At 43.3% G+C, this 16,396-nt stretch overlaps 2 protein-coding genes across 10 annotated transcripts in view; both read left to right on the forward strand.

Moving 5' to 3' along the window:
- Window positions 1–16,161, forward strand: part of LOC111859140 (N-acetyllactosaminide alpha-1,3-galactosyltransferase-like) — a 37,398-nt gene extending 21,237 nt beyond the window's left edge. For 4 of the 9 annotated variants that reach the window (XM_023841593.2, XM_023841592.2, XM_072713471.1 and 1 more), the window contains 5 exons: window positions 5,516–5,569; window positions 6,458–6,535; window positions 10,304–10,399; window positions 10,634–10,771; window positions 15,028–16,161. In XM_023841593.2, the coding sequence (XP_023697361.2) occupies window positions 5,516–5,569; window positions 6,458–6,535; window positions 10,304–10,399; window positions 10,634–10,771; window positions 15,028–15,709 (1,048 nt within the window). In that variant the 3' untranslated portion in view covers window positions 15,710–16,161. Of the gene's footprint in view, window positions 1–4,297; window positions 4,372–5,515; window positions 5,570–6,457; window positions 6,536–7,402; window positions 7,617–10,303; window positions 10,400–10,633; window positions 10,772–15,027 lie in introns of all 9 variants that reach the window. The other 5 variants (XM_023841594.2, XM_023841590.2, XM_023841591.2 and 2 more) reach the window with 5 other exon arrangements.
- The window catches only part of LOC111859078 (epithelial membrane protein 3-like), a 234,295-nt gene that overhangs the window by 180,787 nt on the left and 37,112 nt on the right, over window positions 1–16,396 (forward strand). The gene's annotated exons all lie outside the window — the stretch shown is intronic.

Genomic DNA, 16,396 nt, shown 5'->3' on the forward strand with positions numbered 1-16,396 from the left:
GCCTCCGGAGACCCCTGGGCTAATAATTCCCGGTAAGCCTCCTTCTTCAGCTTCACGGCCCCCCTCACCTCTGGTGTCCACCATCAGGTACGGGGGTTACCGCCATGACAGGCACCGACCACCCTGCAGCCACAGCTCCGTACGGCCGCTTCCACAATGGAGGTCCGGAACAGTGTCCATTCAGACTCAATGTCCCCAAGCTCCCCCGGCATGCAGTTGGAATTCTGCCGGAGGCACGAGTTAAAGCTCCAGCGAACAGGAGCCTCTGCCAGACGTTCCCAGCATACCCTCACTATGCGCTTGGGTCTACCAGGTCTGACCGGCTTCCTCCCCCTTCACCTGAGCCAACTCATCACCAGGTGGTGATCAGTTGACAGCTCAGCCCCTCTCTTTACCCGAGTGTCCAAGACGGAAGGCCGCAGATCAGATGATACGATTATAAAATCGATCATCGACCTGTAGCCCCGGGCATGTTCGTACCATGTCCACTTATGGACACCTTTATGCTCGAACATGGTGTTCGTTATGGACAAACCATGCATTGCACAGAAGTCCAATAACAGAACACCACTCGGGTTCAGATCAGGGAGGCCGTTCCTCCCAATCACCCCCTTCCAGGTCACACTGTCATTGCCCGCGTGAGCGTTGAAGTCCCCCAGCAAAACGATGGAATCCCCCCGCGGCACGCCAAATAGCATACCGCTAAGGGAATCCAAGAAGGCCGGGTACTCCGAACTGACATTCGGCGCATAAGCGCAGATGACAGTCAGAGACCTATCCCCGACCCGAAGGCGCAGGGAAACAGCCCTCTCGTTCACAGGGGTAAACTCCGTCGTTAATGCACCGAGCTGTGGGGCCACCAATAGCCCCACCCCAGCCCGGCGTCGCTCACCCGCCGCAACTCCAGAGTAAAAGAGCGTCCAGCCCCTCTCCAGGAGATTGGTTCCAGAACCCAAGCTATGTGTTGAGGTGAGCCCGACTATACTGTATCTAGTCGATACCTCTCAACCTCACGCACAAACTCAGGCTCCTTCCCCACCAGAGAGGTGACATTCCATGTCCCGAAAGCCAGTTTTGTAAGCCGGGGATCGGACCGCCAGGGCCTCCCTTGGCCGCCACCCGATCCACAAAGCACCGAACCCCTGACATTCCCCCTGCGGGTGGTGGGCCCACCTGGGGACAGTCCCACGTGCCTCTTTCGGGCTGTGTCCGGCCGGGCCCCACGGGCCAAGGCCCGGCCACCAGGCGCTCGCCAACGGGTCCCTCCCCCAGGCCTGGCTCCAGGGTGGGGCCCCGGTGACCCTAGTCTGGGCGAGGGAAACGGGACTTTGTTTTTAAATTTGTTCATGGGGTTCTTTTGGATTGCTCTTTGTCTGGCCTCTCCCCTGGGACCTTTTCGCCTTGGGAGACCCTACCAGGGGCTATTGCCCCTGACAACATAGCCCCCGGGTTCACTGAGGCACGCAAACCCCTCCACCACGATAAGGTGGCAATCCAAGGAGGAGAGTGAATTTTCCATTTAGAAATAATGGAAACTCCGATGATTCGTTCCACAACCCAAAAATATTCATATAAAAATGATTAATACAAAATATAAAGTAAAAATACATAAAACAAATTAACCTGCACTTTACCTTTGAAAAGAATTGTGGATGGTGTGAGGGAGTCGAGAAAGAGGAGACTTTAACAAGGAACCTATCCAATGACAGCTGCCTTTGCCTCCTTTTCGATTTAGCAGAAATGTGGACATTGGATTGTTCGCACTGCTGCACCCTTATTTGGGTGGTGCTTTTTTACGAAATTTTGACTATATGAGTGAGGCACACCGACTGAGACCAAGCATAGGAGACGATTACCCACAATCCCGCAGCGAGAGAGAGAGAAGAACCATCGGCTCAGTTGTGATCACGTGACGCTAGGCAGACAAAGCATATACATAATGCTAATATTGCAAGACCTTGCTCGTTTATCAAGTTAAAATTTATAAATTTTTGCTTGTCTTGCAAAACACTCACAAATTACGTGTAAGTTACAGTAAAACCTTGAATTGCGAGTATTACTAAAAGATCTGTCAACAAGCTGTTTCTTTAATTGATTAGATGACAGAGCAGCTTGTTGGATATGACTTAAGTGTAAGACATGGATGTTTTCCAATCAGTAAGGTACAGCAAAGCACTGTTCAATGCTGCCTATGAATCTGTAGTATGACTCCAAGCTACTAAGGTTGCTTGTTTGAGTAGGTGGAGGTGGCTATGGCAATATTTGTAGTTTGTTTAGGTGTAGATAATTTTATTTGTGTAACTTATTTTATTTACATTTTAGTAAAATTCTCATTTTTAATATAACATCCATACCGCACACCATAAACGTGATTTAAGAGTAGATGTACTGTACAGCAAAACTGTTAAGTAAGTAGAGATTATGGCAATCACTGTCAATTATATCAATAATCTGTTAATCTGACGATTCATCAAGTAAATAATAATACATTTTATTTATATAGCGCTTTTACAAGAACTCAGATGCTTACAGAGAAAGTACACAGAAAACAAATTACACATTATGCATATGGAATGTTATATGCCTTAGGAAAGAGAGAGGTTTTTAGCTTGGTTTTAAAATCTGAAACAGAAGTTGATAAACAGATGGCAGTAGGTAGTGAGTTCCAAAGGCGGGGAGCTAAACGGGAGAATGCAAGGTCACCATAGCTATGTAATTTGGAAGGGGGGATGAAGAGAGAACCACTAGAGGAAGTTCTAAGACTGCGGGGAGGCTGGTAGGGTAGAAGCAAATCAGTAAGATATGGTGGACCTTGATTATTAACAGCTTTAAATGTCAGAAAAAGCATTTTGAAATGAATGCACTTTTTATAGGGAGCCAGTGCAGGCTCTGCAGAACGGGTGTGATGTGCTGATAGGAACGAGTGTGAGTCAGGAGGCGGGCAGCAGAGTTCTGAACTATCTGAAGTTTAAGGAGAGATTTAGCAGAGATACCAGCGAGTAGTAAGTTGCAGTAGTCAAGACAGCTAGAGATAAAGGCAATTGAGGGACTCTGCAGCAGAGTTTGAAAGGTATGACCTAATACGGGCGATTTTACGGAGGTGAAAGTAAGCAGTTTTTACTATGGAACGTAGGTGTGCGTCAAATGAGAGGGTTGGGTCAAAGGTGACACCAAGGTTTCGGACCAGAGTAGATGGAGAGATGGTAGTGTGGTCCAATTTTGAGGGTTATCGGGCTAATTTTGCTAAATGCGGATTTTGTCCCAAAGGCAGAATTAGCAGCAGAGATTATGTCATGGACCTCAGACACATTGACAGACGAAAAGTTAGTCAGAGAGCTAGTTGGAGCTGGGAAACTGGGAGGAGATAGGAAGACTGGATCAGCATCAGAGTGGTTTCTGTCCAGAGATGCATAAATAGCAGAAATTTTGGAATCAAAAAACTGAAGGAAGGCATTGCAGATTTCCGTAGTGGGAGAAATGTTATGGTCAGGGGGCTTGAATAATCTTCTGACAGTAAAGAAAACGGGATGCGTGGGTTCTTATTATTATTGTTTGACACTAGAATAGTAGACAGATTTAGCATTTTGTAAGGCATCGTTGCAACAGGCCATATGTTCTTTGTACGCTTCAGCATGGACAGAAAGGTGAGTTTTCTTGAGTAGTCGCTCAAGTCGCCAGCCTTTCTGTTCCATGCAACGCAGCTCAGGAGTATACCATGGAGCAGGGTTAGCAAAGGAGACCAGTTTGGTTTTCAAGGGGGCAACAAGATCTAATGAGTCAGACAGGATTGTGTTTAGAGTGGAGACAAGATCACCAGGGGAGGAAGGGATACATTTCGTTGATAGAGCTGTAGAAATAACTTGGGACAGGACAGATGTATGGAGGGAAATCCCGGACATTTTTCAAAAGGAATTGCAAATTGCATTGCAATTGCGTTTTCCTAAGGCATATAACATTCAATGCAATTTGCAATTCCTTTTGAAAAATGTCCGGGATTTCCCTCCATATATAGCAGTTTAATAAAGCACAAAAAAATCATTATGAATCCAGATAAATCCATAGAATGCTGGTGTCTAAAGCAGTGCAGCACTTTTCGTAAAGATTAATAATATAACATATAACTGACACCTACATGAAATTAACAATGAAGCAGTGTTTAAACGTGTGTGCTTATTTACATGTAACACTTTTTAGCATTAAAGTGCGAAATAAGGTTTTACTTCCTCAATGTTAATTTGACTGCATTGGTAGATAGTTTGAGACTTGGAATAAGTAACTTCTTTGTTTGTTTTGGTAGTTGGTCCTTTCCTGTTCATACATCATTGTGAATGACGGTGCATCATTTGAATGCAGTACGCACGTCAAAATGAGGTTAGTATGGGGGCAGTTTTGGCAGTATTTGGGGATACTGTTGAAAATCTGTATCGGACTGAAATGTTTAAGCTAGAGACCTGCACTCCCGCGGGAGTACCGCGGAACCCAACGCACCGAGTGCGGCGCGGGACAAGATTTGATGGGTGGGTGTGGGTGGTAAGGTCCTCATGTATGTGCGGGTTGCGGGAGAATAGAATTAATCGCGGGACTCCCGCAAAATGGAATTATCTTAAAATTAATTTATTAAAAACAAATACTCTATTATTTATCTACTGCACAAAAGCAACAAGAACGACTAAATTAAAATAATAACAATTTACAGGCGAATCGTCTACAGAAACTACAATAGCCGAGCTCTGAGTGCCGGGGGACGTAACCGGACCCCCCAAGAAGGAATCAGCCTGGCGCTTGGACGGGATGACATGTTCTGAAAAGCTCCTCGTTCGTGTCCATGTTCATCATTCCATTTAATTAAACTCAAATAGAACGAAACATATTTGTTTATTTTCCGTTTCTTTTTTATATATACTCAAAAGGGAAGCAAGTGAAACAAATAACAGAGTAGCGGGAAGAAGCGGTAAAAATAAAACTACTTATATGTTTACCTGCGGGATTTTGCGGGCGGGAGAAAATAATATAATATTTTTTACGGGAGCGGGCAGGAGCGGGACTGAAAAATCCGTCCCGCGCAGGTCTCTAGTTTAAGCTACATGCATTGTTGAGTTCTTATTACAGCATGGAGCGTACAAATCTGAAACATGAATACTGAGATTAGTGACTCAGCTCACAATCACCGCAACATTTTTAGTATTACCTCACTGTTCGCTCCTATTGTGGTATTATACCATAGCTACTAAGTTCTGCATGGAGCATTAAAATCTGGGGTTGTCACTATATGTGAAGTCAGCAAAAATGAATAACTTCTGCTTTAATAGGTTTACTAAACATATGGAAATTTTCACATTCGTGTACAGATATGGCTGAACTTTGTAACATGGTACTTAAAAATGTGCAACGTGTAAAATGGCTCAGAGAATGTCTCATATATCAAACCTCACATCTGTTGACATTGAGGAGTTTAATGCCTTACTGCTTATGTTATTATGTACTAAATGGTTTCCTGAATTAACTGTTCTTCCAGGGACTGTTCTGCACGAAGCAAATTTGTAAGATCCTGGTTGAAGCAGGCAAGCAGGTGAGATTCTCTACACAAAAAAACCCAGACAAAAACAATCTTTTGATGCCTCACACAAAATTAGGATACGGATATTACAGCATGTCTACTAATGGCGACTGTATACCCTAAGCATAGCTACTTTCTCTGCCTCTTTCATAACCTTGCATTATTTTATTTTTAATACTTTTATATTTTATATTTATTTAACTTAATCTTGTTAATCTTTTCCCTTAATATCACACAAATTGAGTTTCATTGTAACTTCTTGCAATGACAATAAAGAAATTGTAATTTGAATGGAAAATTATCTAATTCTGCTGCTGATATACAAGGCAGCCAAGACAAAAAAAATTGACTGTGACCTTGGGGGTGACAGAACTTCAGAATGAACCTCCCCTCAGACTGGGAAATGTAGATCGCCTTAAACTCTGCCTTTAAGTTGGAATGCGTTTAATTCTTTATCTGTCATTTAAATATGACATATACACTAGTCACAATTCCTAACCATCATGTCTCAAGTCATATTGTACTTCTTATGATTAAGCAACTCAAGTCTGAGACTTAATCAAGCAAGTTATGGTCAATCCTTGAGTAATTTCACCATCAGTAGCTATGATCAATGTAATAATTATTAATTAAATGATTTAATACATTTAATAGTGATTCATTTCAATTGTGGTCAATTTCATACTACTTTCATCTGTATTAATATCTCCGTAAGTGAAGCATTCCTGTAGTAAACAAAATACTGGGATGTCCTTTTTACTTTTTAATAGGCATATTTGCCGTTGCATTTTAATAGTCTTCAGCAATTCCAATCTAAAACAATTCTAATGAAAATATCGGCTTTGACTTGCAGAAAACTGTAAAAGATGCAGAAAAAAACCCATTCTTTTCCCCTCCTAGGGCCAAAGTCAAAATATGTTTCGCTTTGTGTGCAGCTGTGGTGATTTTTGTGATTTTTTTTGGTCACTGCGCTATACGGTAAGCATGTGCATTTATTATCTTCATGAATATGTACTGCTCATTCATTGTACAGTGATCCCCCGCTATATCGCGGATTTTTCCCCAACGCGTCACAGTTCTCTGCGTATCGCGTACCTTGCTTGTGATTCGATTGCTTGTCGTTTTAAGCCCTACGACGGCTCCATAGCGTCCTGCATCTTCTAAGCCTTCTGGTAGTAGTGAGCCTAAGCGCCAGAGGAAGACCTTGACCATTCAGGAGAAGGTAAAACTCCTGGATATGCTTCAGGAAGGAAAGCATTACGCGGACGTCGCTCGCCATTATGGCGTGAATGAATTGACGGAATGATACATCAAGAAGGATGAAAAGAATATGAGCCCCCACATCACTTTCCTTTAGACAAACAGGAAAGAGGGTGGCAACTCCTCGGATTAAAACCGTCGTTAAAATGGAATCACATACATATACATTACATGTTGTTGTTGTTATTGTTATTATTATTATTATTATTATTATTATTATTATTATTATTATTATTATTATGTTACTCATATCCTTAGCCCGACATCCACATATCATATGTGCTGTTTTAATAAGTTTACATGTGTTTAAAGCGTGTGGGAGGGGTATTTTAAAGCTTAAACTATAAAAAAAAAAAGTTTATTTAAATGGTCTATCTATATCGCAGATTTTCACCTATCACTGATTGGTCTGGAACGCATCTTCCACGATAGGCAGGGGATCACTGTACTGCTGCATTGTATGCCTTGACTTGCTTAGTATCTCAGTTCAATTTCAGTTCAGTTCAGTTCAGTTCAATTCTATTTATATAGCACATTCACAGCATTACATTGTCTCAAAGCACTTTACATTATCCCTGCCCAAAGCCTGCAGTGTGCAAGCCAGAGGTGACAGTGGCAAGGAAAAACTCCCTAGAAGGAAGAAACCTTGGGAGGAACCCAGACCCAAAGGAGGAGCTCATCTTTCAGGGGCTGGCAGAGGAAGTCAAATGAACAAAGTCTTGATTTATATGCTCCGATTTGTTAAGTCCAGGCAGCAGGGCAGGCAGGAGAGGCGTCGCAGGCAGGAAGAACGTCACAGGTAGTAGGGACGTCACAGGCAGCAGGGCATTCAGGAAGGGCATCACAGGTAGTAGGGACGTCACAGGCAGCAGGGCATTCAGGAAGGGCATCACAGGTAGTAGGGACGTCACAGGCAGCAGGGCAGGCAGGATATCATGCTCTTTTTGGGTCTCCAGGCAGCACTCCCCAGGAGGGGTAGCAGGGATAAAAGTGCATTAGCCTTATTAAGGGAGACTAGAGGCAGTGCAAACAGTTAGGTGAGTGTAATATGTAAGCTCCGGCAGATATGGCTATGGCAGCATAAGTAGGAAGGATAGGCAGGTGGGAACGCAGGCATGGGGGGGAGTCCCTGAAATGTCAGCACTCCAACGCAAGGGGGTGTGAAGCTAGAGTGACAGCACTGACAGTTCAGTTCATCCAAAGCCAATGGCACCGATCCCCACCCAGCTCTACACTTTACACTATAGGTCTAACTGGGAGTGAGTAGTTGGGCGGAGCTAGAACTAGAGTCCCTATGAGCTAGTCTGAACAAGTTGTGTTTGTCTAGACTTGCCTGAATCTCGCACATCCACCGGAAGACTTTTTCCTCAGCTGAGGAGCTCTGTAGGAGAGTGCTCTGCAGCCTGCCATGGTTCTTGCTGTTCTTGGTACTGATAGATATCCCACTCTGCCTGTTTCTACCACATGGGGGATTAAAAAAAAAAAGTTTGCTTAATTCTGACTTTATTTCTCAGAATTCTGACTCTATTTCTCAGAATTTTGACTCTATTGCTCTGAATTGCAGCTTTATTTCTCGTACTTATGACTTCTTTCTCACGATTCTTACTTTTTTTCTCATAATTCTGAGTTCCTTTCTAACAACCAGCAAGTACCCAGAGGTACCACTTCTGCTTCTGCTTTAATGGTTCAATGCAATGAGCGTAGAGTAGCAGAAAGGAGCGAAGACTACAACGGCTGCACCTACTCTGTCCAGGCATTTCAGTATTTCCAGCTGAGGGTGTGATTGGTAGCCTACATCAGAACTTGCAACGATAATTATCTTGTAAATGTTAGCCAAGTTTGAAATGGAAAGGGGCAATAAAATGTAACATTTTCTTGTGTGATATAGACATATCTGCCATTAATGCTTTGTGTATTACAAAACCCTGTATCAGCCAATAATGAACTCGCCATTAATATAAAAATTGCCAATAACATATTTCCATTCTTAATGTAATAAAAATGGATAATGTAACTTACCAATAATGTAATAACATTTCTGAAACAAAAATGCACCATGTTATGACATTATTGACTTTCATTACATTAACAACGTAATTAGTACTTTATTAGAGGTTACTACATTATTGGCTGCTACAGACCCTAACAATTGTGACATTGCACAAAACTTATGTTCTAATTAGTCAGTAAAAAATATCAAACATGCCTTTCAATTTTTAGACTACTAGAAAACCCCAGCCAAACACTGGCATCATCCAAGTAACTGATCAACTTGAACCAAAACAATGATGGTATTACTAGTGCCTATTTTACTGTTTTCAAAATGTACACAGCAAATATGCCAGTGTTAAATTAACACTGCATGGTGTCTATGTGTCCACACCATTCAGAGTTACCTTTAACACTTTTCAGTGTGCAGTGAGTGTTGTTTTTACAGTGTTAATATTTATTAACTCTTATAGTGTTAAATTTACAACAGTGTGTTAAGGCAATGTGTCTCCACCTCTTCCCAAATTGCAAGCCCATATGGGTGGCACACAAGTACAAAATGGGTGGCCCATATCTACCCTATTTTAATGTACTCTCATTCGAACTGTTTTTTTCTAACCCACCATAATAAGAAAGGCTCAGACCAACATAGCCTTTTCTCTTTTTATGTAAGTTTTTAGTTCAGCTCTTAATAACCAAAGAACCATGCAGTGTTAATTTAACACTGGCACATTTGCTGTGTAGCGAGCTAACATGAAATCCATAATGTGCCAGCAGATAACATTACGTGAACAATGCGTGTTTCGGGTATATTCCTAAACAGCGTCCTGCAGAGGAGGTGACACTTCCGATTGGCAAAAAAAGTTGCGAGGGGGGGAAATAATAATGAGAATTCCAAAAAGTAAAGCTAGAATTGCAAGAGATAATGGAGGGATTCTTGGAAACATTTTTTTTTCTTTATGTGGTGGAAATGGGCTTCCGTTATCCTTGACATCGAAAGCAGGCGAGGAGGGTTGCATGAAACAATTATATCTCTATGATATTCTGATATAAGGCCATTCAGTACTTTATATCTCCAGTGTAAATGGAAGCCAGTGAAGGGAGCACAGGACAGGGCTAATGTGGTCTTTTGTAATATGCCATTTTTTATGTGTGTGGCAATGGTTTGCATGCATAACAAATTTACACCTGCAGTTTAAAACCATGCAGTTGGGTGAATAGGTGCCTGATTTTGTGCTTGTGTGTGTGAGCTTATGTGCCCTGCAGTTAAGTAGCATCCTTTTAGGGGTGTTTCCCGGCTCTCTTTCTTCTGCTGCTCCCAGCTTTCTTTGTGCTGGAAGACAGATGGATTAATAATGCCAAAATAATTATGAGCAGAGTGTTCAAACTTACATTTGTACTTCGTAACTAAATCCAGGTAATTTGCGTCAGTCATCCATTGAGTATTCAGTAATAAATTCTGTTGCAAGAATGCATATTTATTGCTCTTAAATACAGGTTTTTTCAAGAACTCTATGCCATGGGGAAATGCCCATTAAACTACAATGAGAAGTTAAAGTCTCAGAATGAGTTGGACAGCTCACTGGATCTCTGGTAAGTCAGTTGGCATCCTGATACTAATGCAGCCACCTTAATGAATATTTACGTTTTTACCCATGCAATAAAGCAATCTTACTGACATCTCCTTCGGTGCAAGATCATATTTCTTGTTCTTCATAGATGATCTTGACCTGTTAGCTGCTTTGGACAAGTAATAATTGTTTGTCTCCCTAAAGGAAGGAAAGCATCACTTCTGCCTTATTTACATTTTTTCCCCTCTTCACAAAGGTCCAGAGTAGATGTTCAGACGTGCACAAAATGGGGAGCACCTATTATGTGGGAGGGGACTTTTGATCCAGGAGATTTCGACCGACACCACATACAGAAGCGAACCTCTGTGGCACTGACTGTATTTGCTATTGGAAGGTTGGTGAGGATTGTCCAGCATCTGAGAACATTATGCTAGTAGTATTGCATGTGAAATTATTAAGAAGTATTTTAATAAATAATACTTGTAATATTTTGGTTCTAATATCAGATCAGAGGTCTGTTGTCAGCGACCAGTCTGTCTTGGTGTTGCATGGGGTACTGGTATTGAAATGTACGGCAGTACTGCATTTTTGAAAGCTGTATGGTGAATTACATTTGTTTAGTACTGGTACTAATTACTACCACAGCCATTGCTAATGCTATATTCCCACGTAAATAATTGTATTTGCATCCAACAAACTAGCAAATTTGAGTGACCTGCTTTAAGTGCTCTGCATCAACAATTTAACATTGTTCATAGATTGTACCCCACTGCCAGGAAATGCCACGTTATGGGCTTAGAGTCTGACTCACTCTGTCTTCTCTGCCCCCTTCGGGTCTCTGGCACCTTCATGTGTTCCAGGTCTGTCCTCCATCTGGAACCCTCTGGGATTCCCTCTCCTCGATTATCTCCTCCCCCATTTGTTTATCCCCTGTAGTCCTTCTCCTCCTGTACCTTTCTCTCCCTCACTCACAACTTGGGTGAGGGGGGGTGCTTCTGATGTCGGCCTCCAGTGCAACTAAGCTGCTTTTAGCCTACCATTGGAAATCTCCAGACCTTGCAATTCTATCTGTCTGGATGTCCACTTTCTAGAGCCTCGTATTGCTGGAGTTATCTGCATTCCAGATGAACAAATCTTCTGCCTTAACCATTCAAAAATGGCTTTATGCCTTGCAGCAGGTACAGATTTGGTTGGATGTTAGTGGATGAAGCTTTTTTTGTTTGCTTCTCTCTCTGTCTCTGTCTCTCTCTCTCTCTCTCTGTGCTCACTGCCAGATGTGGTACACTGGTCGTCTCTGCCTGACAACTCTGCTTCTCTTCAGCTGTCTCATGGTAGGGCTGAGTGGGAGGGGTGGGGGGTGGCCAGCAAGGCGCGGGGGGGGGGCAGGTGTTGTACACAGTGAAATTTTTTTTTACTTGTTCCCTTTCTGTGATTTTTCTTTAATAAAGATTTGATCACAAAAAAATCAAACTAGCATCTGACTATGTTACACTGTTTTAAGCAGTTTAATAATCAATCATAATGGGCTGTGCGAGTTTTTTTTTCTAGATTTAGTGAGTAGATGACGGAAAAAAGCAGAAGAAACCGCTGTAACCTTTTGTTTATCATATCTGTTTGATTTTCTTCTTCTTTTTTTACAGTGGAGAGTAATGGTGATGAGTTTGATCATGGCTGAAATGTACTTTACCATGCATTTAGTGCTTGCGTTCCCCCCCCCACCCCCGCATTATGGGGCAGCGTGTGGCTCAGTGAGCTAAGCCTGTGTGCCTGTAATCAGAATGGTTACCGGTTCAAACCCAGCCTCAGCACGTCTGCGGGTCCTTGAGCAAGGCCCTTAACCCCCAGCTCCCTGGGCGCCGCTACAGGTGGCTGCCCTTCACTGCCAGCTTACTCTTCAAAGAGCAAGTTGAGGGAGGTGTAAAAACAATTTCCCCAAAGGGATCAATAAAGTATTTATTATTATTATTCTTATTCATTAGCACTGCACCGTCTCAAAATCCATTTAATGACTTTCATCCTTATACCCCTCCTGTGCATTTTTCATAATAAGGTGGAAGTGCACAACAGTCATGGGTGGATTATATACCCGTTATGTAATTCATAGAAGGTATTATTGGTCTCCTTCTAACTCAATGAATCAAAGCAATCATAATGCGATGCTTAGCAGTATTGTGGTATGTGCTGGAGTGAGGCTTAACTTATTAAAATTAAAAGAAGAGAAATTCATATGCATTGAGATAAATGTCTTCTGAAAGTAAGTTTAGGACTCTCCCCTCTTTGAAATCTGCTGGAGAAGAAAAGTGCACTCAGGGTAGCTTATTGAGCTCATTGAAGCAGCATTGGTATCGTTGCTTTTCAGTGACATCAGAAGTACTAACACCTGCTTTTCGGTGACATAGGGAGTACTAACACCTGCTTTTCGGTGACATAGGGAGTACTGGCACCTGCTTTTCGGTGACATAGGGAGTACTGGCACCTGCTTTTCGGTGACATAGGGAGTACTGGCACCTGCTTTTCGGTGACATAGGGAGTACTGGCACCTGCTTTTCGATGACATAGGGAGTACTGGCACCTGCTTTTCGATGACATAGGGAGTACTGGCACCGGCTTTTCGATGACATAGGGAGCACTAACACCTGCTTTTCGGTGACATAGGGAGCACTGGCACCTGCTTTTCGATGACATAGGGAGCACTGGCACCTGCTTTTCGATGACATAGGGAGTACTGGCACCTGCTTTTCGGTGACATAGGGAGTACTGGCACCTGCTTTTCGGTGACATAGGGAGTACTGGCACCGGCTTTTCGATGACATAGGGAGTACTGGCACCGGCTTTTCGATGACATAGGGAGTACTGGCACCTGCTTTTCGGTGACATAGGGAGTACTGGCACCGGCTTTTCGATGACATAGGGAGTACTGGCACCGGCTTTTCGATGACATAGGGAGTACTGGCACCGGCTTTTCGATGACATAGGGAGTGCTGGCACCGGCTTTTCGATGACATAGGGAGTACTGGCACCGGCTTTTCGATGACATAGGGAGTACTGGCACCTGCTTTTCGGTGACATAGGGAGTACTGGCACCTGCTTTTCGGTGACATAGGGAGTACTGGCACCTGCTTTTCGATGACATAGGGAGTACTGGCACCGGCTTTTCGGTGACATAGGGAGTACTGGCACCGGCTTTTCGATGACATAGGGAGTACTGGCACCGGCTTTTCGATGACATAGGGAGTACTGGCACCGGCTTTTCGATGACATAGGGAGTACTGGCACCTGCTTTTCGGTGACATAGGGAGTACTAACACCTGCTTTTCGGTGACATAGGGAGTACTGGCACCTGCTTTTCGGTGACATAGGGAGTACTGGCACCGGCTTTTCGATGACATAGGGAGTACTGGCACCTGCTTTTCGATGACATAGGGAGTACTGGCACCGGCTTTTCGATGACATAGGGAGTACTGGCACCTGCTTTTCGATGACATAGGGAGTACTGGCACCGGCTTTTCGGTGACATAGGGAGTACTGGCACCGGCTTTTCGGTGACATAGGGAGTACTGGCACCTGCTTTTCGATGACATAGGGAGTACTGGCACCTGCTTTTCGGTGACATAGGGAGTACTAACACCTGCTTTTCGGTGACATAGGGAGTACTAACACCTGCTTTTCGGTGACATAGGGAGTACTGGCACCTGCTTTTCGGTGACATAGGGAGTACTAACACCTGCTTTTTGGTGACATAGGGAGTACTGGCACCTGCTTTTCGATGACATAGGGAGTACTGGCACCTGCTTTTCGGTGACATAGGGAGTACTAACACCTGCTTTTCGGTGACATAGGGAGTACTGGCACCTGCTTTTCGGTGACATAGGGAGTACTGGCACCGGCTTTTCGATGACATAGGGAGTACTGGCACCTGCTTTTCGATGACATAGGGAGTACTGGCACCGGCTTTTCGATGACATAGGGAGTACTGGCACCTGCTTTTCGATGACATAGGGAGTACTGGCACCGGCTTTTCGGTGACATAGGGAGTACTGGCACCGGCTTTTCGGTGACATAGGGAGTACTGGCACCTGCTTTTCGATGACATAGGGAGTACTGGCACCTGCTTTTCGGTGACATAGGGAGTACTAACACCTGCTTTTCGGTGACATAGGGAGTACTGGCACCTGCTTTTCGGTGACATAGGGAGTACTAACACCTGCTTTTTGGTGACATAGGGAGTACTGGCACCGGCTTTTCGGTGACATAGGGAGTACTAACACCTGCTTTTCGGTGACATAGGGAGTACTGGCACCTGGTATCAGCCGATATTTATTAAAAATCATTCCAAGTATGATCATCTGCCATCAGTCTGATTTGTCATTGTTGGTCGATATCTTCCACATAATAAAAAACAATGTAATGTCATTTCACTAATCTGCATCAGCAAGTCCCCCCCCCCCCCCCCGTGGTTTTTTTTTCTTTACTGTTCAATAGTTGGACTTTTAATTTTTTATCATCAAACAGGGAGAACGCCCCACGCTTTTTACCTCTAGTACAATACCATCTTATATTACCATTTTGCAGCAGCATATTATTGCTTTTTGGCTCCATACCCGTTTCAATTAATTCACCAGTGTGTATTACCTTTGTGCTTTTCTGCAGATATTTGGAAGTTTACCTCAAGGAATTCCTTAAATCTGCTGAGCAGTACTTCATGGTGGAGTTACCAGTGACATATTACATCTTCACGGACATCCCAGAATTTGTGCCTAAAGTTAAGCTTATGAAGCAGCGGCACATGAAGGTCATTCAGGTCAAAAAGCAAAAACGCTGGCAGGACATCTCCATGCTGCGCATGAAGACCATTGCGGACTTCATTGAGTCACACATCCAGCACTGGCACCAGTACATCTTCTGTTTTGACGTGGACCAGGTCTTCGTGGGTCGCTTCGGCTCAGAAGCTCTCGGCGAAACAGTGGGCCTGCTGCATGCATTTTACTATCGCAGTCATGTGAAGGACTATACCTATGACCGCAACCCTGAATCGGCAGCGTACATGGTGACTGGGGACTTCTACTACCATGCAGCCATCTTTGGGGGAACGTGGCAAGGGGTGAAGAACATAACAGAGTTCTGCCATCAGGGCATCATGAAGGACAAAGAGAAAAACATTGAGGCCTTGTGGCATGACGAGAGTCACCTCAACAAGTACTTCTGGCTCCACAAGCCCAGCAAAGTGCTTTCCCCAGAGTACTGCTGGTCCACAATCATTGGGTTCCGCTTTGACATCCGAGTTCATCGTCTTCTTTGGGCAACAAAGTTCTACGACATACTTAGAACTTAAGCAAAACCTTGAACTAAGGACAAGAGAGTATAACTGATATTTGTATTTTTTGCATACTAAAGTTATGTAATCCTGGTTTCATAATCTTACAGATTGTACTTGGATGGTGTCTTATGGTACTGCTGTACCTGCCAACAGACATGGCGTTCTGATCCAAACTGCACTAATGGCTGCATCACCTTGACCTAAGATATGTTCTGTGTGAAACGCTGTGCTCAAAACTCACATGTATCAGTCTTTAAACCATTTTCAACATGGATGTAATTTACACAAAATATACTTTGTTTACATGAAGAGAATCTCTCCAGTCTGGCACTATATTTAATAACAGGAGAAATTTAATTTGTGCATAGAGGTGCACAAATTAAATATATCAATTTAAATGATGAAAATGGATGTCTGATTTATGTATTGTGAATGTATGGTGTCCAGTAAAATTAAGTATTCAGGTTGCCATGTTGTGGTATGCTGTGGGACTCATCTAATTTAAAGTACCGTCTGAGACCCTACAAGGGTCATGCTGCTATTAAGGGGATCGCTTGCAGTGCAGAGTCGGGCTGATTGAGTGTTAACCTTTAGTTAACCAACGAGGAACAATGGTGACAACGATAGTGACACATTGCAGTGCTTCTGATCATATTTTGAACTCAAACTCACAATTTGAAAGACACACATACCATCTATGTA

Source organism: Paramormyrops kingsleyae, chromosome 6, assembly GCF_048594095.1.
Source record: "Paramormyrops kingsleyae isolate MSU_618 chromosome 6, PKINGS_0.4, whole genome shotgun sequence".
NCBI classification, from domain to species: domain Eukaryota; kingdom Metazoa; phylum Chordata; class Actinopteri; order Osteoglossiformes; family Mormyridae; genus Paramormyrops; species Paramormyrops kingsleyae.